The sequence below is a fragment of the Octodon degus genome, unplaced genomic scaffold (genome assembly GCF_000260255.1).
Source record: "Octodon degus isolate 3935 unplaced genomic scaffold, OctDeg1.0 scaffold00026, whole genome shotgun sequence".
Taxonomy (NCBI): domain Eukaryota; kingdom Metazoa; phylum Chordata; class Mammalia; order Rodentia; family Octodontidae; genus Octodon; species Octodon degus.
In genome coordinates, this window is record NW_004524602.1 from 1,029,900 (window position 1) to 1,057,517 (window position 27,618).

The following is a 27,618-nucleotide window of genomic DNA, read 5'->3' on the forward strand; positions in this document are numbered from 1 at the left end:
CATCAGGGTGTGGCCACCCAGTGGCTGGCTTCAGAATCACAAGTGACGCCCCACACCTGCCTGTGTCTTTTCAAAACAAGAGGAAATACTGGGCATGGAAGTACACACCAGTAGACCTAATTACTTGGGAGGCTGAGGCAGGAGGATAACTTAAGCCTGGGAGCTAAAGACCAGCCTGGGCAACATAACGAGAAATCGTCACAAGAAATTAGATAGATAGATAGATAGATAGATAGATAGATAGATAGATAGATAGACAGACAGACAGATTCATTCTGTCAAAAGAAAAGAGAAGTCAGCGTGCTAATGTTCAAGCAGCAGTGTGGGCTGAACTTGCAGGCAGGAGACTAAATCTCCTGCCTGCAGGGAAGAAACAGGCAGAAATACGGCTACTGGACAGAATGCTTTGTGTCCTTCCCCTCCCCCTCGGGCTCTGCTTTTGCGGGAGAATGAGCAGTGTTTTGAAGAAGGTTCAAGTGCTCCTTGCCTCTGTGAACCTTGGGTGAGGCCTTCTGTTCCCACTCCAGACAGGACTCCATCTGGGTAGACAGCCATTGCGATAAGGCTGAGCCTCTCTGCCCGGAGCCACCAAAAGGTTCCAATTTCAAATGACAGCAAAATGGCACCACTGTAAAGGTTACAGACACTGGAGGGGTCTTCTGGGAGGACATGGGACTGGACTGGCTGAAAGTCCTGAAGAAACAATGTGGTCACAGGAAGAAGTCACCAAGCTTCCACAAGTGGGAGCCTGCCAGAGGCAGGGCCTCAGGTGTGAAAGATACAGCTAAGGGAGAGAAGTGGGGCGGGGCAGTGAAGCAAGAAGTGAATCAGGAGAAAGAGGCGGCCAAGGGACTAGAGTCACCAAGAGTCTCACATTCGAAGGTCTCTGGTGCACACACAGAAGCTCTCTCAAGTGTTGGCCTGCAGGGCGGCAGCAGCCTCGGCCTCAGCCTCCAGGCCATGAGCAGAAGGCACAGGCCATGCCCCTAAGTGGGTGGTGAGGCCTCTTCAACCCCATCCGGCCCACTGTGCACTGCTACAGGTGGCCTCTCACAGGCTTTCCTTCGCTCACCTTGACTCCTTGAGCAGGTCTGTGGTTCTAACTGCATCCTTCTGACCAAATCCATCGTCTTCACATGGCTTCTCTGAGACCCTTAGCTCAGAGGTTAGGGCCCAGATTCAGCAAATAAGAGGACAGGATACCTGATTAAACTGAAATTTCAGATACATAACAGATTACATTTAAGTGTATTCTGTGCATTGTTTGGGACAGTCATACTAATTTATCTGAAACTAGAACTTATTTGGAAGTCCCGTGCTTATATGGTGAATCAGCTCCTATGGTGGCAGCTTGAGGTTAACCTGGTGGCCTCTTGCTCATGGGTCAGCCCACAGGAGCCTGGGAGAAAACAGGAAAAAATGTTCCTCATGCTCTTTGAAAGCCATCTACCAGGAGCGAGGAGGATGGGCTTCTCCCTGAAATCTATAGGTCTCTTTGTAAAAGCCCTCTCTTCTGACCCAGCCAGGGCCCTCATCCCTCGGCTCTTACTCTCAGGCCATGTAAGGGCTTCTATCAACTGCCTGCATCCAAAGCAACCTCTTCTTGCTCCATCACCTATCAAAATCCTCCTGTCTCTCTTCCTGGGCCCAGCTTCCTGAGTCTAGGGGCTGAACCCCTGTCTCTCTGTTCCCACAGAGCCAAGGCCAGGGCCTGCATTCCTGTGAGTAGTAAAGGGAATCCAGAAAGACTTGAACAAGCCCACTTTCCCGCCAGGTTCTTGAAGAGCTGTGAGCTCCGTCCTATGCCTTCCCCCAGGATGGACTGCCAGGAAGAAACCTTGACCTGGAACACTCATGGCCTTCCTTGGGGAGAGGGGAGCTGCCCTCCCAGCCCAGTGATACCCCCCGGCACTGCAGGAGGTGGACACTGGGCCCCATGGTTGCAGGCTGCCACAGACGGGTTCCCTCTGCCGGCCAAGTGATGGCCAAGGGCAGGAGCTATCAGACTCTGTCGCCATCATCGCCATCTTCATCACCATCATCTTCATCACCGCCACCCTCATCATCATTGTCATCAAGCCATTTCAGCCACTCTGCTCAACAGGTCAGATGTGTTCTCTCATCCAGCTCTTAATGACCCTGTGAGCTAGGATCACCAGCCCTGCTTTAGGACAGAGAGGCAGTGTACTAGACTGGTGGAGGCCTTCACACATGGCCCCAGGGAGCTGAAGGCACAGCCAGAAGTAAAGAATTACTGGCTGGCTCTGTCTCAGCCTCTCCAGGATGCCCCACCCTTCCTCATACAAGGAAGAGGCAGTCTAGCTCATACCTGAACCTGGTCAGCAAGGTGACCTCAGCACTGTCATCCCTCTTCCCTACTCCCTCAAAGGTGCCACTGTGTCCCCAAAAGAGAGAGGACCGAATGCCCAAGGGACCTGACCAGCCCTGAGCTTCCATCCCCACTTTGAACCCTGTTCAGGAAGGAGTCTGTCTTCCAGGACCTACCTTATGTCTGCTTATGAGTATGCAAGGTCACTGAGTTCAGGGTCTCCCCAGAACTCAGAATGCAAGTCCCCTTCCCAGGATGCATTTGATTCTACCCTTTCATCTCCTAAATACAGTAGTGGCTCATCATGAAGCTAAGAGCCTGGGAAGTCAGGAGGAGAGAGGCCAGTGGGCATGAGGTAGAGCTGCATGGGATCTGCCTGGGTGCCCATCACCCTCAGCGCTCCTCTCCTGCTTTTGTCCCTGCAGGTCTAACTGGCTGAAGCCATGCTGTGGGAAGAGAGCAGCCGTGTGGCAGGTATTTTTGCTCAGTGCAAGTCTCAACAGTTTCCTGGTAGCCTGTGTAATATTGGTGGTGATTCTCCTGACTCTGGAACTTCTAATAGATATAAAGCTTCTCCAGTGTGAGTAGCAAGAGAGATACCTATGCGAATACGTATGATGTCGATATTCACTGTGCATCTATCCTCAACCATCAGGGGTCCCCAACAGGCAGGCTGCAAGGGGCCCCCCACCTGATGCCATGGCTGAGCCACTGGTCCCCTGATTCATGGGGATGGATGGCCATTGGGGAGGGACTCATCTGGCAGCTCCTCTGTCACCCAGAATCAGCATCCCCTTTCTGCCCAATGTGGCCTCTTCACTTTCCTCCCCCTGTATACCATAAGCAGAAACTGATGAGATAAAAAAAAAAATGTTGGGGACCCCTGTGCACATTTTTTTACTGTTCCCACTTGGAATTTTCCAGATTGGAATTTTTTGTAGCTTAAAGGGTACTCCCATGTGTAGACACATGGCCTTACCATAATGAATGATGACAGCAACCACAAAGCTGCTAAGAGCCTTTGTCTATACACCAGCTATAAGTTGGCAGTGTTATTTACATACATTGCCATAGTTTTTGCTTTTCAACACATTTGTCCCACCAGCTGCCCTGCATGATGGCAGGATTGTACAGTCCCATTTACTAGACAGAGCAAATTGAGGTTAGAGCTGGAGACGTGCCCTATGTCACAGGAATTGGAGGGAAGCTTCCAGCCACCAGTCTATGTATCTGCTTGGCCAGTTCTCTCACATTGATGGTATTCTTGGGGTTCATCCCAGTTCCATGTTTATGGGAGCCAGATGTGTGTGGCAGCAGGAAGCTTGTCGACTGCCTCTTCTACCCAAGTTGTCTCTTGGAAGTATAGCTGTGAGAAGGGAAGGCCCATCCTGTCACCTCCCTTACTGACCTGTTCAGTGCTACGGGGGCTGGGGACCAAGGGTCTCTGGAGGAGTGAGTGGTTCTACTCCCCCAGCTCCTTGACTAGGAAGTGGAGCATTCAGGTGCAGACTTTTTTAAAAGTGTCATTATTGGCTCCAGAGAGATTTCCTTTCCTGCCGTTGTCAAAATCCAGAACTATAGATTCTGCCACCCCCAAGCCCATGTGGTTACCATGGGCTCATATGCTCCAGCACCCTGATTCCTCTTCAGGGTCCTCCATGCTCGGGGGCTGTGAGGCATCCCCCCAAGTCACACCACCTCCTGGTTCTCCAGGAGAGGGTGACAGCAGACACAGAATTGCTTTTGTCTGATAAACCTAGTTGGGTTTTATGCGGCTGAGGACCCCTTGGTTCCAATTAAAATATCTTCCAGCATAAAGTGACCGGTACTGGTTTTATACTCAACCTGTCTTCAATTAAGCCATGCTGTAGACTTTCCCTCCCACTCGTCCTTACTGTCTCCTTTTTATGAGGTCTGACCATAACGGGGCCTTTCTTCCCTTACGGTGGATTGCCGTCGGGGTCCTTGGCCACTCAGGTTGTGACAGCCATCGAGTAGAACTAAGAACCCAGCCGACGCTGGAATTTTGCTTAAAATTAAGTATCGAGGAGATTGATTTTGGTGGGAGATCCAATAGCAGCTCATAAAAGGCATCTTAAATTCCATAAAACGCACAATCAGAGATTTATTGCTCTTCTAAAGCAAACCATAAAAAAAGGCACAGGAATTCATTTGAGAAATAATGGGGAGAGATTTTATGTTTTCAGAATCATCCGGAGGTCTTTGCGGAGTCACCCAAGCCTCCGCCCCTTGGTTCCTGCTGGTATTCATGGGGCTCAGGGTGGGAGGGATCCCTAGCATCTCTGGGGCTCCTTCTCCAAGGGTCAGTGGGGCCCAAAGCCAAGGGGCCCCAGCCTCCCCCAGCTTGAATTCACTTGAAGGCCTGGGTTTCACCCAGCCCTGGGACTGCATGTCCCAGAATGCAGGGAAAGGCTCCAGATTCTTCTTATGGACGGCCCTGGGCATTCTGAGGAGCAGCCCCAGCAAGCTCGCTAGGGAGACAGCTCAGGTCATTTTGAAGCGGCACCCCTGTCCCCGCCCCAGCATGCCCTCCAATCTCTGTGCTCTGGGGAGCACCCTTCCCCTCAAAGCTCACCCAGCTTTCTTCCTGGCCCCATCACCCTGCTTTGGCCTCCTTGCTGGGAAACTGCCCTGCTAGGGATCAATTAAAAAGGCCTAGCAGAGACAGTTTACAAGTCCCAGCACGGCTGGAATGAGGTGAGGTGGGCACTGGCAGAAGCCAACAGCACCCTCATTCCTGCTGGAGGCCTGAAAGGGAGGGGCATCCTAGACTACCCAGCCTCAGCCTTGCCATGGTCACCCCACTTCCTGCTCCCCTTTCCAGGCTCCTCCAGTCATCTCCAGTACACCCTTGGGTACTGCTGTCTCTACCACTCAGTTCTTGGGATAAGAAATCAGGACAAGCTGCCCTGGAGCCCACTGGTCACATGCAGCACTTGGGGTGACTGAGTTGTGGGGTGGAGCTCCTCAGGCCTCACTGAGACTGCTTGGCATGAGTCCCCTCCTGTCCTACAGGCCCAAGCTTTGCTACAAGAATGAATAGCACCACTAAACACAAGCCTGTCACCACCTCCTTGCAGACAGTTAGGGCTGCCCTGTTGTCTGACCCACTGTCACCCAGGCTTACTACTCCCACATCAGAGTGTCCCAGAGGTCTGCTCAGTACCCACACGTCCAGTTCCTTACTCCTAAAGCCAGCCCTTGCTGTTCTTTGCAGTTTCCAGTGCATTGCAGTTTGCCGGCGTCATTCACTGGGTCAGCCTGGTCATCCTCTCGGTGTTCTTCTCAGAGGTAGGTGAGGGCTCAGGCTGTGAGCCCCACAGGGCGGTTCCCGACGGGAAGCCAAGCTTTGCTTCCTACACATGTCTTGGTGGCAGGGCTTCTGCTGGCCCCTGTGCTGCAGGCAGTACTGCCATTGGAATTGCTCGGGGAGGAGCTGGGCCTTTCCTGCTGCAAGGTTGATTCTGAGCAGGGTCACTTGCTAAGAGGAGACCCAGAGGATAAGCAGATGGGATCTGGGTGAGGGTGGCCATGGCACTGTGAGGGGAGACTGAGTGTGACTTTGAGGAGCAGGAGTGGTTGGTGCCCAGCAAGGAGCAAACAGCAGGTGAGGCTGAAGCCCAGGGAGCTGAAGGAGAGAAGCAGTGAGAGTTCAGTGGCCTGACCCACAGGACCAAGGAGGCAGAGGGCAGAGGATGTGCTCTTGGGGCTGGGCAGAGGGGACAGGTGAGGCCGAGATGTTCCCTGGGGTGGGGTGGGCAGAGGGTGTGTTTCCCAAGTGGTAACCTAGGACGTGGATGTCTTGCACATCATAGAAGCTAGCTAGAGGCTCCCAGCCCTCCTGTGGGCAGCTCCTGCTGATCTATAGGTCTGCTGGCCCTCTCCCTACAAATAGAGGAGAGGATTGGGCTTGGAGCCTGGAGCTCAGAATTTTGAATGTGGAATAGAGCAGGCATTCTAGAATATTGCCTTCCTGGGCCCTGCTTCCTGACCCCTTGAAGTTGGCTATCCTGGGCCTGGGGTTCAGGCAGTAGGAACATGTCCCACATTGTCCTCTGGGAAGCTCCTCAACCAGCTTGCTGCCCCCAAAGCAATGTGCCTGCTCCTGGCCTGATGCCCCCATGGGGTCCTGCTCTCCCGCACCCGTCTCTGCACCCTGGGATCTCATTCCACAGACTCAGGGTCTGGGCCAGATGGCTCTGGTGTGCAAACCTTGGAAAATGCACAGTGCGTCTGTGGCTGCCAACAAAAATGTTTAATCAGTTGCTGCAGTTCTTTCCCCCCATCCCTCTGCTTTGGTTTTATTGGCTTTGGCAGAATTTATTACCCAGCGTTAATTTGGCATCCCCTTCCTGTCACTGCCGGAGACAAACCACCTGAAACAGTTGAGGCCCTGTGCACAGGAATCACAGACAGTGCCCCTCACGCATCCCCCGACATGGGGAAGGGCCTGGAGCTCCCCGCAGGCTCAGCTAGAGAGCTGGGCACAGGAGCTGGGGAGAAGGGCAGGGCCTTATGGAGAAGGCAAAAGTGAGCTGGATCCTGGCATGAGCAGCAGGCATCCCTGCCTCTGCCAGTGCCCAGGCCACTGTGAACAAGGAGCACAGTGAGCTCAGGGCCTGGCAGCCTCACCAGCACCAGGAGGACCAAGCCCCAGTGTCCCCACTCCTAGGATTTGGAAATGTATGAGCTGCTTGTGCTGCTCACAGTGATGGGGACACTGCCAGCAGGAAGTGCAGGGGCCAGCACCCCTCGGCAGGCATCATGCCACAGGGGACCTTGTAAAACCACCCCACAGAGGGGCGCAGCGTGGGTTGCACAGCCAGTTACAGCCCCTGCTTGACTCAGCTCTGCCTCCTCATCCCTGATTTCCTGCTGTGGGCCTGAAGCCAGCAGCTCAGGAGAAGGGAGCATCTGGGAAAGACCAAGACCAGAGCCAGGAATGGAGAAAGCAGGTTTGACTGTGGCTCCAGAACGACCAGCCTCCCTCCTCACCTGGGGATGTGGAGGTTGCTGTTCCGATCCAGGCCCTTCTTTTGCTGGTGCCTGCTCCACTAAGTGGCCGAGAGCCAGGCTTGGTTGGTCCCTTCTTGGGCCTAGTGAGCCGCTGTGTTTTGGCATCATCCAGGAAGTCACTTCCCAGAGCCCCCTGCTGCCCCAGAGCCCTTGCTCTGGCCCTGAGCAGTGTTCTACACCCTATCAGCAGAGCCTTGGGACAGCCTCGGGTGCAGGACAGGTTGGGAAACAGAGGCATAGAGCATGTAAAAAGCCCCCAAAGTTCTATGGGAACTTCAGAGGAAGCTGGATGTGACCCTCACCCATCCCAGAGCTGTGCAGGCAGCTGAGGGAAGAAAGCTGCTGTGTGTCCAGCCCCAGAGCACAGTGCTGGGTCCACAGGGAGGGAGAGGCTGGCTTGGGCTCCAGCTGGCCACTGTGGTAGACACGGGCACTTCTCAGAGCAGCCAGGCTGTGCTTCTTGGCCAGCAGGGTCCACAGTGAGAGTGGGTACTACAGAGGCCTCGGCCCTCCTGTGCTTGATCAGGCGGGGTCCCACCCTGATATGTGGCCTGCAGCCCCAGAGCAAGCAGAGCTGTGGGATCCGAGGACAAGTTGAAAACAGTTGCAAAGTGCACCACCCCTTGCAGAGACCCAGCCTAACTGGCCACTTGGAACTGGAGCCAGGGCCACCAGAACTCTGGAACCTCCTGGCTGAGGCTGGGTCACCTCATGGCAGGGCCCACTAGGACAGGCCCTGGGGTGGCATCCCCCACTGTGGAATGTGGAACTGCTCAGGCCACTGGCTGTTCCTTAAAGAGGAGGAGACAGTTGGCCTATATGGGATCCTCAGGGTGTGGCATGTCCTTCAGGAGCCCTGGGAGCCACCTCAAAGGGGAGGTGAGGGCCTGGCACCGTACTTTATGCTCTCAAAGATGAGGATGAGCTGGCTTCCATGCAGTGCTTGCCTGAGGGAGCCAGCTTGACCACCCGAGTGGTCAAACTGTACAATCTTGGGCAGTCACTTGTACAATCTTGGGCAGTCACTGCTCCTCTCTGTGCCTTCCTTCCCTATGGGCTTCAGGAGAGATCCCCCAACCCCTACCCTCCAAATTTCAGAGTGCATAAGAGAATTGAGTCCCAGATAAGCCCTCCATCGGGGGACGGAGGCTTCCCTGTTACCCTGCAGGCTGAGCCTGAAGACTGGGAAGACAGAGATGGGTCAGGATTCACAGGGTCAGCCTTGCCGAGCAGGCTCCAGGTCCTCAGCCTGTGCTACCTGCCTCCAGGGGGCTGGCATCAGAGCCAGCCTGCAGTGACACTGCCAGAAGCTTCTCCTTGACTGGACCCAGGAGCGTGCGCAGAAGTTATTTGAAAACGAGTGTCAAGGTGTAAAGTGGTGGAGATGGCGGAGAGGATTCAGGGAACCCCACAGTTGATTTATTATAACTGTTTCCTAGACACTGCAGGACGTGCCTGGTTTCCAAAAGTCAATGTTCCAGCAGGGGTGTGTCCTGGATGGGGCACCCCAGCTCCCTAACACAGAGGGGGCACAAGTGGGACCAATATACCAGCCCTGGGCCCTTACTCTGAAGGGCCCAAGCTCAGGCTATGGCCTGCGAGGACAGTCCCCCCGGCCACCACGTCCTCGTCTTCCTTAGCCCACACCTATGCTCACCGGGGCTGTGCTGGGTGAATGAACCTTCCCCACAGTTTTTAAGGCTTTTCCATCTTTCACTTGCACACACCACTCACTTTCTCCACCTGCTCCCTGTCCTTTGTCTGGGAGAGGCTGTGCGTCTGGTCGAACTTTCTCTGCCACTTTGGAGCAGAGAAATTTCAATGTAGTTTGCATGTCCTTGCCTTGCCTTCAATGGACTTTCAAATTTTGAAGCTTAATGTTACTAATATATTTTATACTGTGAAACCCGGCTAGAAATGGCTTTGGTGGTGCTCGGCAACACTGTTTTATACACTAATTCTAAATTAATCTATATTGACATCCTTGGACTGATTTACTGACATTTTAAAACCATCACCATTTTTTATTCTAAAAGGCAAGACACGGCCTTGGCATCATCAGCTTATTTGAGAACAGTATATGCGTTTGTCAGATGGGGATGGGACAGTCACACCAAAGCCACGGGGTGCTGGCATCCAGCTGACTTTGGGAAGAGCTGAATTAATGCTGTTTCCCTAGTATGTTTTTAATAAATCAAAACATTATGTCAATGAACTTGGGGACACACTAGTAAGGAGAACAAGACCATGAACATTACCATAGAAAAGATTCAGAGTTGAGGGTTTTTCTGTGAATGCACTCGAGCCCTAAATTACTGCAGTGTGATGGGTGTTTGTTGGGCTGTTAGGGGACAGTTACTTTCCTGCTCAGATCCCATGCAGTGTCACATGTGGGAAACTCAAAGCCACACAACACCAGGCAGCACAGTGAGGTCCCAAAGCAGTAGCCTTGGGGAGATGGCAGGGAGACTTGCGGGCCACTCTGGGGACAAGTCTTATGTCTGCAGTCCTCAGGCATCCTGGGCAACCAGCATAGGGCACAGCTGGGATTTGACTTGCCCAAGGTCACCCAGCCAGTCCAGGACTGAGCTGTATGTAACCCACGGGCCTCTCAGGCCCAACCCAGACCTCTCCCCGCCTGGCTGCTTTCCTACAGCTTACTGTGGGCTGCCAATTCAGAGACTGCGAGGCCATAGAGGGGCTGCCAGGCAGCCCACATTCCTCTCAGAGAGATCATCACTGCCTGCCACCAGGCCCTTCCTCCTGGTCCTTCGTGGAAGTCAGGCAAGTCTTTTAAGGAGAAGAGTGATGTCACCAGCCAGGTCACTTCTGGCATCTAAGTGTGGGTAGGTGGTGACCCAAGGGCTCTGCAGTGTCCCTGAGCTCAGAAGGTGGTCCCCAGGGACAGGGTCACTGTTGGGTATGAAACTGTTGTGATGGCTCAGGGAAGGACCATAAACAAACGCAGTAGTGTCAGAGGAGACTGGTCTTCTAGAATCTTCAGTGGAGAGACATCCTTCTAGTGAGGAAGGCACTCCTGGAGGCCATGGTGCTGAGGGATTTCTCTATGCATGCATTTGTCACTGTCACCAGTGTCACCATGCAGTGTCTACAGCATGCTAGGGACTAGGGATAAGAAGGAGTGGTCAGACAGTGTCCTGCAGGCCCCAGAAACCAGGGTATGGAGCTGGGTGGGAACTTGAAGTCCACACAGATCCAAGCAAAGGGCACCCCCTGAGCCTGAGTAATAGGGAAGGCCCCACAGAAGTGAGCTAGGGACAGAAGTACAAGATGGGACAGTGTCCTGCTAGAGCACACAGGCCATCCTGCTGTAACAAAACCCTAAGGGCAGGAGCTTAAAATGGGAGAGTTAATGAATGTCACAGGAGGACAGGTTTCAGAGTTGGCAACTAACAGGATGCTGTATCCTTCTCAGCCCTCCCCAGTTAGAGATGTCTTGGGACTGCTCACACACAGTGAGCCTCTGGGGAAAAGAAAGCAGGAAAAATAGCAGAGCCCATGGGTACAACCTGGGCATTGGCCCAAGCGTCATCCTGTGGTTGCTCTGGGGTGCAAGGAAGGCTGGGAAATGTAGTCTTCAGCTGGGTGGCCATGCCGTAGAACAGAAGAGAGGCATCAGCTGTTGGCCTTCACCATATGCAGAGACAAAGGAGAGGAGTTTGAGTGTTTGAAGATCTGTAATTTTGTGTCATGAGGGAAGAGGTGAATGGCAGTGTTGGAGAGGAAAGCATGGTCCTGAGGATCCCTTTCTGGGGTTGGATGTGAAGGACTTTGAGTAAAGCTGGCCTGGCACAGAGGTAGGTCAAGAGGCCTGGAGCTGGACACCCATGGAGGGGACGAGGAAAGCACTGGGCTGAGGAGCGTGTTACTATGTGGCTGAGCAGGGACTCTTCGCTGCTTAGGGGACGAGGGCGACACTGGAAACCAGTAAGCTCTTCTTCTCTCCTCAGACTGTCCTGAGGATTGTGGCACTGGGAATCTGGGACTACATCGAAAACAAAGTAGAGGTAAGGATCCAGGTTCCACCCACCCCCTAACCGCTGGCCAGATGTCCTGGGAGCTGGCAGACATCACTGTCACGCCCATCCCAAGGTGAAACCCATCCCCAAGCCAGCCCTTTCCACTCTGCCCCCATCCCAGGCCTGACAGCCATATGTGGTAGAGGGAAGTGGGGAAGGGTTACCCTGGCCTGGTTTCTAGCCAGAGGGTGCTCTAAGAAATTCTCCTTGAGGGGGCTGGGGAGATGGCTCAGTGGAATAAGCACTTCCCTGGCAAGCGCAAGGGCCCGAGTTCAATCCCAGGTTCCTCAAAAAAAAAAAAAACAACCAAAAAACTTTGCTGGTCATATTTGGGGCTGGTGAGATGGCTTAGTGGTCTAAAGCACCTACTTAGGACAAGTTTAGCAAGCACAGGGACCGCGGTTCAATCTCCCAGCACCACATGCCAGCCCGCCCCGCCCCCTGGTGGGCTGAGCTGGCCACACACACACACACACACACACACACACAAATAAATAAAATTTTTAAAAAAAAAAAATTCTCCTTGAAGTTCCACACCATTTTTCAATATATTCTTGGGCTGGGGATGTAACTTGGTGGTAGAACAAGTGCTTAGCCCACAAAGCCCTGGCTTCTATCTCTAACATTGGGAAAAAAAAAAAGAAAAGAAAAGAAAAGAAAAGAAAGAAAAAAAAAAGGTTTTCTGAACTCAATATGAAAAGTTGTTGAGATTCGTTTAAAAACAAATAGATCCACTCTGATATGATGCAGCGAGCTGTGAGGGAGCTGAGCAGGGAAACTGTAGCCGTGTTTCTCAGGCTGGGCCTGCGCTCTGCTCTGCTGGAAGGAGCTGATGGTGGTGGGCAGGGCCAAGGCACGCTGGCCTCTGTGATGTCTATAGTTCTGCATGCACAGGCAAGACTCATTGTCCAGGGCCCAGAATTTCACTGTCAGTCAGAATGTCACTGTGCAGTCAGGCCCCCTGCCCTGTCTCTGTGGGGTTGGGGGCTATGCTGTTCAAGGTGGCACACAAGCCCCAGATGCCTGCTACCCACAGGGAGCAAGCCCTGAGCCCAATGCCAGCCCAGCCCTGGCTCTCTCTGGTCCTAGAATTCTGAACACCCCTCATCCCACAGGTGTTTGATGGGGCAGTGATCATCCTGTCCTTAGCCCCTATGGTGGCATCCACTGTGGCCAACGGACCCCGGAGCCCCTGGGATGCCATCAGCCTTATCATCATGCTCCGGATCTGGCGGGTGAAAAGAGTGATTGATGGTGAGTGGCCTGGGGGTCCTTGGGGTGGCAAGGGCTATGGTAGCAGCCGCGACCAGGGGTTGGGGACGTGAGTGAGACTCTGAACGAGGAAAGCCAGGCCCGGCCCCGCCTGTCCAACCTGTCCAGCCCCAATAACTCCAAGCTTTTCTTTCCCTTTGCAAAAGCCTATCCAGTGTGCAAGGCAGATTGACTGAGAGCAGAAGGGCCCAGAGCCACCATGTGCCCTCCCCTTGTCTGAATCCTACATTAAATGATAGCCCTGTGGCCCAAGTGTCTTCCGCAGTGCTTGCTCAGGGAGGGCCAGGCAGGCTGCGGGTACCAGGTACATCCCCTGAAGCAGCTTCCCCCTGTGCCCAGCCCATACCTCAACCTGGAGACTCAGAGCATTGGTCTTGTTTCTGCCTAGCACTTTGCCACTCAGTCTTCATTCAGGATTGTGGAACCATTGTGTGCTGGGCTCCAGCTCTGTCTGGAGGACCATCTATCCTATTCCCTTTGACAGACTGGGAAACTGAGGCCAGGACAGCTAAGGACAGCTAAGGTCACACTGCAGATGAGTGACCAGCAGTCCAGGCTCCTCCCGCCAGCTGTGCACAGCCACACCCCTCACTAATGGGCTTTGACAGCCTGGTGCAGCCCCTTCCCCGCTGCACCCCTGCCGGGAGCCTTACCATGAAGACTGCGGTGAGCAGGCAGGTGTCCCTCAGGAGTGTGAGCCAAGCCATTGGGCCTCCAGACAGGTCAGGCCGCGCTGCCCTCAAGTCCACATGAACTAAGGAGGCTGGGTCTCCCCTCTGTGTGAGGGGATTGATCAGGATGGGCTAGGTGGCCTGAGGGGAACAGGCACTCTGGGAGAGCCCATCATTTTGAGGGCGAGACTCACTCTGAGGTTTCTAAGGAGCCCCTAGAGGCTGAGCCTGGGAACTGCCACACACAGCAGGATGCTGCTGCCTGGGAGATTTCAGGAGCCCCCACACTCACAGTCCAGGTTCTCTTCCACGCCTCACCATGCACATGTCAGCTATAGTTAGGATTCTTAAAGCAGCCGCTTAATTCTCTCACATGAGCAGCAGCGGCAGCAGCAGGTGGTAATATGGCATAGCTCCAGTGGGTAGGATCCCTGTCCTGCTGCTGTGTCACTGTAAACCAGTGATGGTGAGCCTTTCAGAGACTAGTGCCCAAACTGCAACCTAAAACCCACTTGTGTATCACAGAGTGCCAACATTGCTGTTAGATGTGAATGTTGAGGTTTTATTTTTAAAAAATACAACTCATACATTAACATATTTTGTCTTCAAAGAAAAACAATATGTGTGCCATAGGTTCACCACCACTGCTGTAGACTCATGTCCTACTTTTCAGTGTCACCTCATGGTCTAAGATGGCTGCTCCAGTGCCAGCCATCACATCTTCAATGTGAGGAGGAGGAGAAAGGAAGATGGTGAAGAACAAGAGGACAGTCCCAGTTGCCTGCCATTTGTCTGTCTGCCTGTCTGTCATCCATCTATGTGGAGAAGCAGCTTGTTTTGATAGGTTATCTCCAGAAACTGAAAGAACTGTGCATTGTAGTTCCTCCCTGTGCCTCAGGGACCTCACAGTTCTCTGTCTAGGAAGGTGATAGCCACTGCCCTTTGCTCTTCCAAGGCCCCAGTCTTTCCACCTCCTCATGGAGCCTAACATGGAAACTCAGTCGCAGTACTGATTTCTCCCCTGGTGATAGTTGCTCAGATACTTATTAACAGTGAGAGACAGAGGAGTTGGTGGAGGGGAGTTAGATGAGTATATAGGTGATGCACAGGAAAACAGGAACGTGTCTTATCCAAGGTCCCTCTGTCCCGTCCCAGTGTCCTTCATTGGCTTCATTTCTCTTTGTGTTGGATCATGCTGTTTGGAAGCCACTTCCAGCCCCAGAGCCATGGGTCTAAGATGGCTCCCACAGTGCCGACCATCACATCCCAAGCCCAATGGTAGCCGCAGAAGTGACTGGGGAAGCCATTATTCCAGGCAGCTGGAATGTGAGATGCAACAGTTCCAACTCAGGTGCACTCCTGGCCTGTAAAGGTCTGTGGGGATCGGTTAGGCAGGTGCTGCCACCTGGTTCATCTTGGCTGTCTCTGGCCAGCTCAGGAGCTGTAGTTCGCAGAGCAGCAGTGGGGTGTGTCACAGGTATGCTGCGCCTGAGGTCAGCTCATATTTGACATGGTCCTGCTGCAGTTTCCATGCAGCCAGAACCCTTCCTAGTCCAACTCCAGTCTCACCCTCTCCTTGCCTCCCACAGCCTGGTAAGGACCCAGGGTAGGGATGTCCCCTGGAGCTCAGGGTCCAGCCCCAGTCTCTGTGTCAGACTGGCATACAAGGCCACCTTGTCCTTAATATCTTCCTTGAGATTACTTCATGTGCTCTGAAATCCACTCATTTACAGTGCTCACTTCAGTGAGTTCTAGTACATTAATAGAGTTGTGCAGCCAGCACTAGACCTAAGGGCAGAGCGCTGTCAGCTCCCAGGAGATACCCTGGAGCTCGCCAGCATCTCTTCTTGTCCCCTGCTCCAGGCTGGATCCAGTCCACTTCCCACCTCTGCAGAGCAGCCCATGGTGGGTCTGCCCTGTAGACAGAATTGCACCACCCAGGGGGTTTGGGGTCTGGCTTCTTGCACTCATTGCAGTGTGCTCAGGGCCCACCTGTGTCACCCGTGCATCTGTCCCTCAAATGCTGTTAGAGTGTGTGCGTGCTCCCTCGGCATGTGTTCCTCTGTTCCCTCTGTGGTGAGAGGAGATTTGGGCTGTCTCCACCCCGGGGCTGTGTTTTCAGTCCTCTCAGGCACTTAGGCATAGGACTGCTGCACTGCGGCCACACAGGTTTCTATGCTGAGGGGCTGCCAAGCTGCTCTCCATCTTGGCCACATGCCAGCAACATGTGACAGTCCCCACCACCACACCTTACTGCCCTGATTCCTCTAAGGCAGGTGCCATGGTCCTCTGTGCTACACTCACTGGCCAGGTTGTGTCCCCTGCCACTCGTGGCTGTAAAGGAGGCTGTAGGGCAGTCATTACCTGGGAAGGTGTGACAACAGCTGACATTAAGTCCCTGCAAGTAAGTTCTCCCCAGCAGCCTGAGTTCAACTGTAGCTCCTTGTGCTTTCCCATGCCGCCAAGTGTCTGGCCACCCTATCCCCATCCCCAGGGAACCTCGCACAGGGGCTGCCTGTGCCTCATGGCTATCTGTCTTCCAGCGTACGTGCTGCCGGTGAAGGTAGAGATGGAGATGGTCATCCAGCAGTATGAGAAGGCCAAAGTCATGCAGGACGAGCAGCTGGAGAGGCTGACGCAGATTTGCCAGGAGCAGGGGGTAGGTGACATGCAGTGCAGCTCTGCTGCCCATTCTGAGCAGCCCAGTGGGGACACTGGGATTCCCAGAACCCAGGACACCAGCACACAGGGGCACGAGGCCAGGGTGCCCCAGGCGTAGTCCTTGTCATTCCGGCTGAGTTGCCATGTCATCTGTCTATTCTCTGGCACTCACAGGGGCACAGTCCCCAAGAAGGCACAGATCTGTCTGCTGAGGGCTGTGGAGCACCACTGTGCCCATCAACACCAGGCCACACTTGTCTGGGGTTTGTCCGGCACAGAGGCCAGGGTGCAGGCTCTTGACAGGGCCCTGACCTGAGCAGTGTGGTGCCAGAGGCCAGGCCTGTGCCCCTGGGGTGGGCGGCAGGAGGGCTGGAGGGGCTGCACAGGGCCCTGGCTGGCCTCATCTGGGGAAGAAACCATGCTGGAAGTCGGGAGGGAGGTGTCAACTCCAGTGTGAGCTTTCGTTCTTCCTGACTACACTGAAGGACAGGCAGGAGAGGGCAGGGGACCGGAGAGACTTAGCAACCACTGGGCTGAAGGATTGGGATTGTGCAGAGGGGACTGTCAAGGCCAGAACAGAACACAGCTCTGGGTGGCATCCAGAATCCGGCTAGGGGCTGGGGTGGATCCTGATGCACCTTGACATAGGAAAACAAACGCACTGCCTGTGCAGGGAGCAAGAGAAGGCTGCTGCCGCCTCGCCTCTGTGCACCTCCTTGACCGGCAGGGGATGCGCCAACCCTGCCTCTTGCCTCCTGTCAGCAGTACACATGTCAGGTGACCAAGGAGGAAATGCTAGTGGCAGGCCCATCCCCATGTCTCCACAGTGACCCCATCCTGATACCCTCAGTCGCTGCCCACATGTGGCTACCTTCCCCGGGGGCCAGGCCAGAGGAGGGCTGCTGTGCTTCTGCACAGGAAAGAGCCAATAAATACAGACTGATCCCTCTTGCTAGTGACATCTGGAAAAGAGGTGTACACAAACCAACCATCCTGATTCAAAAACCACCTGAAGCCTGTCATCCCCGTTAAGACAGCAGAAAGCTTGGGGTGGGCTGGGTCCCCGGGGGGGGGCTGCTGAGGAGGCCTGACCTCAGGCCTCTGCAGGGAAACCAGAGAGCTGCTGTCCAGAGCTGACACCAGATTTGTGAGTCACCTGGGCATGTGGGAGGGCTGGCCAGATCCCGCTGGAGAGCAGCCCAGGATGGTAATGGACCTTAAGGACAATAGGGCCCAAGCCAGCCCTGCCGCTTGTGCTTTGGGACCTCTGTGTCCTCAGTCTTGCTCATCTGGAAATGGAATGATAACAAAACCCTGGCAGGACCAGGTGGGGCTGCTGTACGTAAAACATAGCAGGTGATAAACCCTGTCATCAGGTGTTCATCTGTCCTGCCCACCAGGCCCACATGACACCTGCCTGGCCCATATACCCATGGTGGAGACTCACCCAAGAGCACAGGGCATTCCAGGGCTCTCGGAGCCTGGGCTGGATCCAGGTGTCTTTCCTGGTGGAGGCAGTGTTTGGTGTTGGTCAGGTTTTCCCTGTAACTGCTGCTTAGAGAGGTTAAGTTGCCTCTTCGGCAGCTGTGCAGACTCCTCTTAGCTGACATGTTTGCCAGTTGACATGAACATCTTGGACATTTCGTCTTCTGTGTCACCTGACAGACGCTGCTTGCCAACAGCCATACCCGTGGTGACCAGAACACCTCACACTGCAGAGGAAAGGCCCCTAGAGGTCATCTGCCTGAGCCAGGATTGGCCAAGGGGGCATTGTAGGCCCAGAGAAGGGGAGTGGTGTGCCCAATGCCACAGAGCAGCTTGGAAGTTAGGAGGGCAGTGGGGTCTCCTGCAGGACACCTAGGGCCACATGGCTCTTCTGTCCGGAAGGGAGATGGGATTCACTGCTTCTCATTTCCATGCTCTCCCCTGATCCCTGTGCACAGCCCCAAGATTACTACCTCCAAGGGACACAGAGAGGGAGGGCCAGGGAGGGAGGATGTCTCCCCTGTTAGTCCAGCCTCCCCTAGGCCCTGGCCACCCTATGCAATCTCTATCCATTCTGCCCGCTGCCCTGTAAGACAGGAAGCCTCAGGTCCCAAATCTCATTCTGCATCTGGAACTTCCTCCCTCTCAGATTTCTTTTGTTCTCTGTGTGGATCTCAGCCAGAACTTCCCTAAGAGATCATCACGCTGGTTGTAGCTGTCCTTCAGTCGGTCTGTTTCCCTACCTGCCTGCCCTGCTTCCTGCCTCTCCCTCCATGTCTCTGTCTCTCTGTCTCTGTCTCTGTCTTACTGTCTTTGTCTCTCACTTTCTCTGTCTGTGTTTCTCACTGTCTCTGTCTGTCTGTCTGTCTGTCTGTCTGTCTGTCTGTCTGTCTCTGTCTCTCTGTCTTTGTCTCTGTCTCTGTCTGTCTGTCTGTCTGTCTGTGTCTTTCTCTCTGTACTGGCTGCTCCACAAACGAGAGTTATTCGGACATACTGGTTAATTCAGTGCAACATCCTGTTATCCTAACTCATCTTGGAAATCCACTCAGGAGATTTATGTGGGTCCAGGCCCAGGATCTTGTTCTACTGCTGGGTGTCTGGACTTCCTGCCCTTTGCCCTCTAAGCATTAATAGCGTTAGGTCCCAAATCATGTGATCAGAATGGATCTGCTATGGAATTTCGTTTCTCTTCTGAATCCCACAGGAAGCACAGAGGGAAGTTGAGTTCTCCATCATCAGTACCCTTTACCCCAAGGCAGTTGGCAAAATCCCAAGGGATGGGATCCCATCTAGGGTATCTTGAAACCCAGCCTCTGGGAGGTCCAGCCTGTGGGAAGGCCAGTAGAACCCAGGAACCCATGGGGTCGGGGGGATTCCCTGACTTGGGAGGTAGCAGCTTTCTCCTTGGAAAAAGGGAGACAAAGCTCTCCTCCTGCAGAGGTTGTGAGGGTCACATTAAACCAAGTAGTACACACCGGGGGCTCTCAGCAGGCAAGGGGAGTGGAGACTGTGAGCTAGTGCCAAGCCTGCACTGCCGTATACTTCAGCTCACTGAGTCTGGTGGTCCCAGCTGGCAGATGAGGGCCCCTCCACAGATGAGAAGGCTGAGGTGTAGAGGGGCTGTTCTTGTCCAGGTTCAGTTTGTCACAAGAGGGCTGGGGACAGACTCAGAACTTCCTTTCCTTTTACCATAACAGGATCTGTGCATGAGGCACAATTGAGGGTGGGAAACTCCAGTAGCAATGTCAGATGACGCCGACCATCTCGGTCACCAAACATGAGAAGAGTGTATTTGTCACACAGCTCATTCCAGGACAGGCTGTGACAGTGCTGCATGGGAGGATGTTGTTGTCCCCAGACTGTTCCCATGGGGTCTTCTTTATTCAGCTAGTGTGCAGGGAAGGGGTGTGGAGAGCTGGGCTCGGGCTATACTGCCAAGCTCCGACATGGTAACGTGGCTTCTGCCATCTCAGTAGCAAGGCTCAGTTGCACAGTAGCCAGGCCAGATGCCACAGGAGCCTTTCCTGTGCCCTAGAAGAGGAAAGGCACCTCCACAATTGTCTAATCCATAAACCAGGCCAATGGACCATGACCTCCTCACCTTCTCCCCATCCCCGTGTGGCAGGAGCAGTCTCCCCACCACATCCTGGGGTGCATCTCCTTGCCTGTTTCCTGGAGAAACAGGCAATAATCTTGACCTCTGCTCACCAGGTGTCTGGAAGAGGAATGTGACAGAGGGTGAGGACTCTGCCCTTGTGCCCTGGTGCTGGGGTCAGAGCAAACCTAGTAGGTAGGAAGCCTTTCACCCACATCCCCAATCTCTATACCCCAAGAGAACATCTATCAGCATTTATACACAAAAATGGCTCACCTTGGAGGCTGGGGGTACAGCTCAGAAATGGGCAACAGGGCAGGTGCGGCAGGAAAACAGTGGGGACAGATTCTGGCTCCAGGATGGTCTCACACTGGGATCCCAGGGAACTGGCTCTTGGCAAAGGCCACAAGTCCCAGGTCAGCCCAGTTGCCTTTGTTACCTGGATTATTCAGGATCTTCCCTGTAGGAAGAGGTTTAAAAAAAAAATTAACATGGGAAGCGATTTGTAAAAGAGCTGATAGTTTTAATGACAAGCCTATTTAGTTGATAAAATTAGCCATCGGAGAAATAACTTATGTTATCCTTTTGCCATAATTTAAATTTATGGCCAACTACCAGCTATCTTCGTAGTGGATGGAAAGGGGCCAAGGGTGGTCTTAGCTTCACCCTGGCCCTAAATCATGAGTTTGCAACTGCCTCTTGATTTTTATTGTTACCAACAATGGTGGAACTAATGGAAATAAACATTGGACGCCATCTCAAAAGCAGCTGGGGTGGAAGGCAGGGCAGTCTGCGTAGACAGCACTAATAGGATGGAGCAGAATTATTGCTATTGCATTAGATACCATCGAGCTCTGGCCCAGGAGTGCATTGATCGGACCGAGACCCGTATCAAGTGGACTCCACACCCAGCCCATTAGAGGCAGAGAAGTGCTGGGTGTGGCCCCAGCCTCCGATGGGCCCAGCCCACTTGGCCCTGCATTAAAAACTGTCTGTAGAAGGGGCCTGATCCACTTCAGTAATGCGCACCTCGGGCTTCCCTGTGGACCCCAGCCCATCTGGTCGGTTATCCGATTAGAAATACTTAGCTAATGACTTGCATTTAGTGAGGCTGTGTCTCCACTTTGAATTCTTTCCCAGCCTGGGATGGACTTTTTTTCCCAATAGGTCAAGTTGGCTGGTGGAAAATTTGCTTCTTTCCATCACTGAAGCCCCCTGTGCCTTCTCCCAGGGAGCCTGGGTGTAGAGTGTCTATTCTGTGGGGACTTCCTCATGTCTTAGTTTATCCATGTTCAACCTGCTCAGGGTGTCAGTGTCTGAGCTTCTGAACTATGAGCTGATGTTTGGGGCCATGATTTCTTTTGTTTTGACTCTAGGGATTGGACCAAGGTCTCCCACATACCCTTGCATGGAACCACACCCCTGGCCTTGAGATTGATGGACTTACTGCTTGTATTAGATTTCTTCATTCTTTTCTGGGGCTTTACGCCTGTGTCAAGCCGACCAACTATGTCATCTCTTATCACTCTTATACCCTATTCTGTTCCCTCGTTCCCCCTCTTCTTTCTTCAGGCTGTAAGTTTTGATATATTTATTGGGCTGTTGAAAAACAGTCTTCTATAATGTCTAATCTGCTGTCACCCCCATCAGTAGAGTACTTAATTTTAAATATTGTATATGAAAGCTCTGAAAGTTTCATTGGATTCCTCTCAGAGATTCTAATTCATTGCTGGAATGCTACATTTATTTTGTCCATCTTTTCCCTTATTTTCCTTTAACACATTAATCATAGTTACTTTGACGTTCTTACATTTTTTTCTTAATTGCAGCAAAATATTTATGTAGGTTAGCTCCTACTGATTGCTTTGTATCTCTATAGTCAATGATTTCTACCTGCTTACTTGCATGAGTGGGTGGTTCACATTCCATGCTAGATGATGCTGATGATCCACTTCGGAAGCTCTGGATTTGGCTTTCTCTAAAGACTTGGTCCCATGAGTAGACATCCCCGCAGGAGGCAGGGGGTGGCATCAAGACGACACCAAGTGTCCCCTGGCATTGGCATCCCCACCCCAGAGACAGCACTGAATCTGTTTCAGACCCAAAATTCAGCAAGGCTGTTTGCCATGCTGGACAACACATCTAAATGATAGACCCAAAGTCAGGGAAGGGAGAGGCAGCAGCTCAGACCCCTGCCTCTCCTGCAGCTCCCCCACCCCATGGGGAGCTCCTGCTCCTTCCTGGCCCTGCAGCCACCAAAGTGCTCTGTGGTGTTTGCTAAGTCATTGTCCACTTAGGTATCACGAAGCCCCTGACAAGATCGTTGGGTTGGAAGCCAGTCATTGGCTGTGTCCCCCGCTTTGCTGCAGAGGCACATGGGGTTCTCACCTCTGCCTGCCCTCTCCCTGCTAAGAGGGCTCCTTCCCCCCCGCCCCAGAACTCAGCTCCCTCTAATCAGCATCGAGCCTCCTGGGACCCCTGGCAGCCCTTCAGATGGCAGCAAGAAGCACGTGTGGCCAGGGTTAGAAGTCAGAGCCAGGTTCTGAGCGCCTCCCTGGAACATCCTGAGAACCCCTGGGCTGCCCCAGCCACGTGATCAGAGCTGAGAGCCAGGTGACCCCGCTGCAGTGCCCCTCTGGTGAGTCACTATTTCTTAGGGTAAGACCTTCATCCAAGTGTTAGGCCACTACACTGCCTCCAGACAGGAAGTTTGTAAAACTGTGTGCACAAAGCAGGCTGTTCTTTTTCTGACTGTGTTTCAGTCCCTGCTCCCTGCCAACAGCCACACTCCTAGGTCCTCCTCTTCCCCACCTGTACTGTCTCCACCCTGGGCCATCCAGTCCAGTCTCTATTCTATGGCTACCATGGTCCTTCAAGCTGTTCCCTGGGCCACCACCCACCACCTCTACCACCCACCCAGCTCTGAGGATTTCCATGGCTTCTTGCTCTTCAGACACCTTGCCATGGCCACATACACTGCCTGTGTGGCCCTGAAGACCCCTCCATCCTTCTTATCTACTGATCCCATCTTGAGTACATTCCATGCCTCCTCTGTACCAGGGCCACCCAGGAATCACCCTCAAGCTGGGGCATGTGTTTTCATGACAAAATACATAACAGAGTTTTCATGTGGCCCCCTGAAGACTCTACCCATCTTCTCAGTAACTGAACAAGTGAGTCAGAGCACATCTTTATCTGGAAACCTGTGTCTGTGTGTGAGCCGTTGTGTGCACATGTGGACTTGGAGCTGGGCGAGTCTCGGCCTCCAGATGTCTGGCCTGAATTCCAGTGGGACTTTCTAGGGCAGCTCTGTATCAATTTCAGGCCATCAATAATGCATCCCTTCAGAGTGGCCCGGGAAGCCATTAGCTGGGCCAGCAGGCCCAGACGCGTGGCCTTAGAGAAAGCAGACCAGGGTGCCCAGGGGAAGTTCAGATCAGCTTGGGCAGGAGGGGGCTCTTCCTCTACAAACTTCCTATCCAGAGGGAGTGGAGTGACCCAACACTCTCAGGCCTCTTAGATGAGCTCAGTGGCCTTGCTCCATGGGCCCTCAAGGACCTAGAGGCTGTGGTACCAAGGAGTGGCATGTACCCTCTCCTCCTCCTGCACAGGAGTCACCCCAGAACAGGCCAGCCTCACTCTCCCACACTTTGAGACCAGTAGCCCCATTAAGTGCTGAGCTGGCAGGGTCCAGGGTCTGAGCCCCGCATGAGATCAGCCTCAGGACTTTGCGTGTGGCTGGGGTTCAGTCTGAGCAGCATCAGATTCAGTCTCTATCTCAGCTTTGGGTCAGGGTTGGGGGGCAGGTTGAGGCTGGAGATAGGCTCAGTCTGAAAAAAAGACTTTTTTTCACTCATTTACCATGGCCTGAGCACCTCCAGGATGCCAGGTGACACCATGGCAAGGTTGCTATCCCGTTCTGTTGGAGGGCAGGCGTGGCACATGTGCCAGTGTTCCTGCCACCAGTGAGAGCCAGCTGCACCCATTGCTCCAGAATGCCCATGACTCCACGTTAGTGGCTTAATGTCAGCCACAGTGGGAATACTGGTCCTGCAGCGATTAGCAGGCACTGGGAAGAACCTGGCTTTTTTCCCTCAGCATACTATCAGTGGTGAAAGGCATGTAGCAAGCCCATAGAGAGTCCTTACTTAAAGTGGGGAAAGAACTACTCATAGTTACCCGATCTCCTTCCCAAATTCCATTTATGACAGTAAAGGGAGGGATAAGTGATAAGAAGCTGTCTCTTGTCCAGTCACCAGAGCTTTCAGGAGGCTTGAGGAAAACAGACAAAGCAGTAGGGAGAGAGAGAGGTTGATTTTCCCCTGAGCATTGCTAGGATGAACACAGGATATGGTGTGAGGCAGGGTGGGATGGCTAAAAGTCCGCTCTCAGCATTCACAAACCTTAAGGCCCTTTCTAAAACCTGCATGGTCAGAAGAGGAGCCCATGTTCAGTGATTGAACTGCAGGGCTGTGCACATGGGTAATGGGTTAGGCAGGAGCCTGCGAGAGATGCAGGGAGCTAGAAGCATGGGTCAGTGAAAGTCCTTCCCCTCATGGTGGTGATGGTGTGACCCTGGACCCCAGACCCTGCTCTACTCTGGCAGCCCCAGGTATGACCCTGACCTGAGCAGTCCCCAGACCACACATGAGACACAGACATCAGCAAAGTGCTAATGCCTGTTTTCCACCTGGTCAGCCCAGCACTAGGAAGTTGTATATTCATCTACTATCTTAAAATAGACATTTTGTAAAATGCATGAAAATACCAGAAAGTAGGAAAAACGGCACAGAATTCAGACACATTGGCGTATGAGGGTCTGTCATAGTTGGGGTCGGGAAAGTCCTGGAGCAGCACAGGAAGTGCCCCAAGACTGCGTGTCTGGTGTCCCTGTGGGGCAGGGGGAAGCCGGGAATGGAGGAGGAGCAGAGCATGTTGGATGGATGGGCAGGACCAGTGAGGAGTGCGGGCTTCCTCCCAAGGCAGTGGTGATGCTGAGCTGTGGGAATGCCCGCAGTGGTCTGAGTTTGGCTTCTGAGAATGACAGTAGGAGACACAAGCTGGCAGCAAAGGTGGGGAGACGTGAAGAAGCACTTGGGCTGGGGCTGCATGGGGGAAAAGACTGGCTGTTGGAGCAAGGGAAAGGCAGAAAGCAAGGCAGACGGCTGTGTATGTGGCTCCAGCTAACAGGAGGTGGACTCCTGTGGTCCCAACATGTTGGGGGGCCCGGAGCACCCAGGTGGACCTAGCTGTTTGCAGCCTCCCTGAGCTGAGTGGCACTGTCCATTAGGCAGCTGGGATAGCGAGTGTGGCATTCAAGGAGAGGTCAGGGCTGAGCGAGCTTCTGGAATCATGGCCGGCAGTAACCAAGGGAGGAGCCCACTCTGACCGCTGTTGCTCTCCCTGCCCTCTGCACCCCTGCACAGAGCAGTGCAACGCCTGTTTGGGGCACTAGGTGGCAGCGAGGGCTTTTCTGAGCTATGGCGAGGCATCCATGTCAAACCCACTCTCGGCCTACACCCAGATCTCTGGGAAAGCTGAGTGTGAGCAGCCGTCTCAGCCATGAACCGAGAGGCATCTGGAAGGCTTTGTAAGAAGCTTTCCCAACAAAAAATAAACCATGTGTAAAAAGTTTGCAGGTTTTTTACAAAGCCCTCAGCAAGCAGCCCAAATCCTCAAAGAAAACAAAGCCAAGGAATGCGCAGGTCTCAGGCCACATGACCAGATGTGGGACCTGAAGTCCAGTCCCCTGAGTGTGTGGCACCAGCGGATTTCTAAGAAGCACAGTGTGCAGGCTTTGGCTACCCAGCCCTCTCCCCGTGATCCCTCCCCACATCCAGAGGCCCCATATCAGACTGAGGTCCCCCATCCCTCCTGCACACTCACCTGTCCCTCTGCCTCTTGCAGTTTGAGATCCGGCAGCTGCGCGCCCACCTGGCACAGCAGGACCTGGACCTGGCAGCGGAGCGGGAGGCTGCCCTACAGGCCCCGCACGTGCTTAGCCAGCCACGAAGCCGCTTCAAGGTGGTGGAGGCTGGTGCGTGGGATGAGGAGACGGCTGCCGAGAGCATTGTGGAGGAGCTCAGGCCCTCACAAGGTGAGTCCAATCTTGCAGTCCAGTGAAGCCCCCAGAGCTCAGGGTTCCTGGTCCTGGACCTGCCATGGCCCCTCTTCTGCCTACAATTGGGGGACCTCAGATTGGGGCCCTCAGGTCTGCTTTGCAGAGTTTAGCGTGAACAATGAGTCTGGAACCCCTGACCCAACTAGAAATGATCTTTGGCCCTTGTGCTTCATTTGTGTGGGGGTCCAGGCTGTGCCTTGTCTGCTCACCCCGGGAGGTGGCCCAGGTAAGCTGCCCAGAAAGCCACCCAATGGCTCATCACTACTGAACCTTAGTGCCAGGCTTCAGACTAGACACTGGGACATTTCTGTTGGACTCTGCATCCCAGGGAGCAAATGACAGGGCCAGGCCTTGGCCAGCCACAGCCCACAGCCTAACTTTTGCAATGGGAGCAAATGGAGACAGGGTATGCAATGGGGGCTATGACCCAGGCAAGACACTCTTCAGAGGGAGAGGTTTCAGATCTGTTCCAAACTGCATGCCCTGCATTGGCATGGAGATTCAGCCTTTCTGGACTGGGATTTTGTCAGCCTTGCCTGTGATGCGGCCAAAACCAAGCCCTCCTGTCAGGCAGGTTAGAGAACTGCATAGGGCCACATGGCCAGGACATGGTGGTACTGGGCCGAGTGGGACCAGAAACTACAGCTTGAACCCATGGTGATGTCCCCTTCAGCTATGTCCCATTGCTAGGGCAGCAGCCACATCCATGTAGGCTTATCAGGTGGGGAGGCTTTGCCTCGCCTCGGTTTCAGTATGGCTTTCTGTGACATGGACTCCACACTGGAGCCCCTTCTGCCTCCCAGGAAGTGTGCAGAGCCAATGGGCCTGAGAAAGCTCTGGAGCTGTGGATGGCTTGGGGGATAAGAGGCTGCTATTCTGATGCCTTGAGAGAGCATCAGATCTAAGAACCATAGAAGCTGGGGCCAGGAGGGGCTGCTGTGCCAGGCCCTGTGCTGCCATGAGAGTCCCTGCTGTGACTGGCAGGAGGCCAGGGTCATAAGTCATCTCCTAAGAGCAGGTGCCTGACCTCTGCCCACAGCCACCTCCTGCAAGGGCTCTGCCCACAGCAAGATTCTTCTGCAGAGGAGTGGCAGCCCAGGCCATCTCCTGCCTCCAGACACTGCTTTCTGGGGACACCGCCTACATGCCATGGCTGCTTCCTAGGGCAAAACTCTCCAGGTCCTTGCTGAGTTCTGATCTCTCTCAGAGCAGCAGCAGCAGCAGCAGCAGCAGCAGCTCCTTCCTTCCTTCCTTCCTTCCTTCCTTCCTTCCTTCCTTCCTTCCTTCCTTCGTTTTTCTTCATTTGGTACAGGGTCTCACTATGCAGCTCAGACTTCTAGTGATCTCTCAGAGGAGTTTCTAAACCAAATGCAATTTTGGGGGGTGAGGGGGCGCTGTAGGCCCAGGGCAGGGAGCCACAGGACTGAGATCCATGCAGTACTGCCCCGGGTCGCTGTCTGTCCCCCATGACTCTGCTGACCCCTGTCTCTACAGCCTGTGCTTAGACTCCTGAGCAGAGCTCGATGCTCCCCTGCTCAGCCTTGGCTGCAGTCCTGCCTCTTCTCTAGGCCAGCTCCAGTCCCACCTAGCCTTGCTTCTTGCATGGATCTTGAAATCACCTGCTCCCTGCACAGATCCTGAAAGTCTATCACTGGTGAGGAACAGAGAGGCCTCTGGGATATCACATGTCCCCTGGTAAGCAGTCATCTCCTGCAGAGCTTACTGCTGGCTTTGGAGGCCCAGACTGGGGCTGTAGATGCCCCACTAAAGTCCTGCTGGAAGTGGGCACAGTGCCACCTGGTCCAGCTTCCCAAGGACAGGAGAACCCAGTCTAGCCTGGTCTTGCCCCCAGTGCCTGGTGCCATTTGCTCTGTGGCTCTGAGCTCTTACAGTTGCCCTGCAGTAGC

The 27,618-nt window shown here is 53.8% G+C and overlaps 1 protein-coding gene across 4 annotated transcripts in view; it reads left to right on the forward strand.

Annotated features, from left to right (window-relative positions):
• Window positions 1–27,618, forward strand: part of Tmem266 (transmembrane protein 266) — a 57,458-nt gene that overhangs the window by 21,461 nt on the left and 8,379 nt on the right. Inside the window, exons 2-8 of one of the 4 annotated variants that reach the window (XM_023712698.1) lie at window positions 1,697–2,104; window positions 2,755–2,803; window positions 5,568–5,641; window positions 11,338–11,394; window positions 12,522–12,660; window positions 15,893–16,008; window positions 25,498–25,687. In XM_023712698.1, the coding sequence (XP_023568466.1) occupies window positions 2,773–2,803; window positions 5,568–5,641; window positions 11,338–11,394; window positions 12,522–12,660; window positions 15,893–16,008; window positions 25,498–25,687 (607 nt within the window). In that variant the 5' untranslated portion in view covers window positions 1,697–2,104; window positions 2,755–2,772. Of the gene's footprint in view, window positions 1–1,632; window positions 2,105–2,754; window positions 2,910–5,567; window positions 5,642–11,337; window positions 11,395–12,521; window positions 12,661–15,892; window positions 16,009–25,497; window positions 25,688–27,618 lie in introns of those variants that run through there. The other 3 variants (XM_023712699.1, XM_004628703.2, XM_023712700.1) reach the window with 3 other exon arrangements.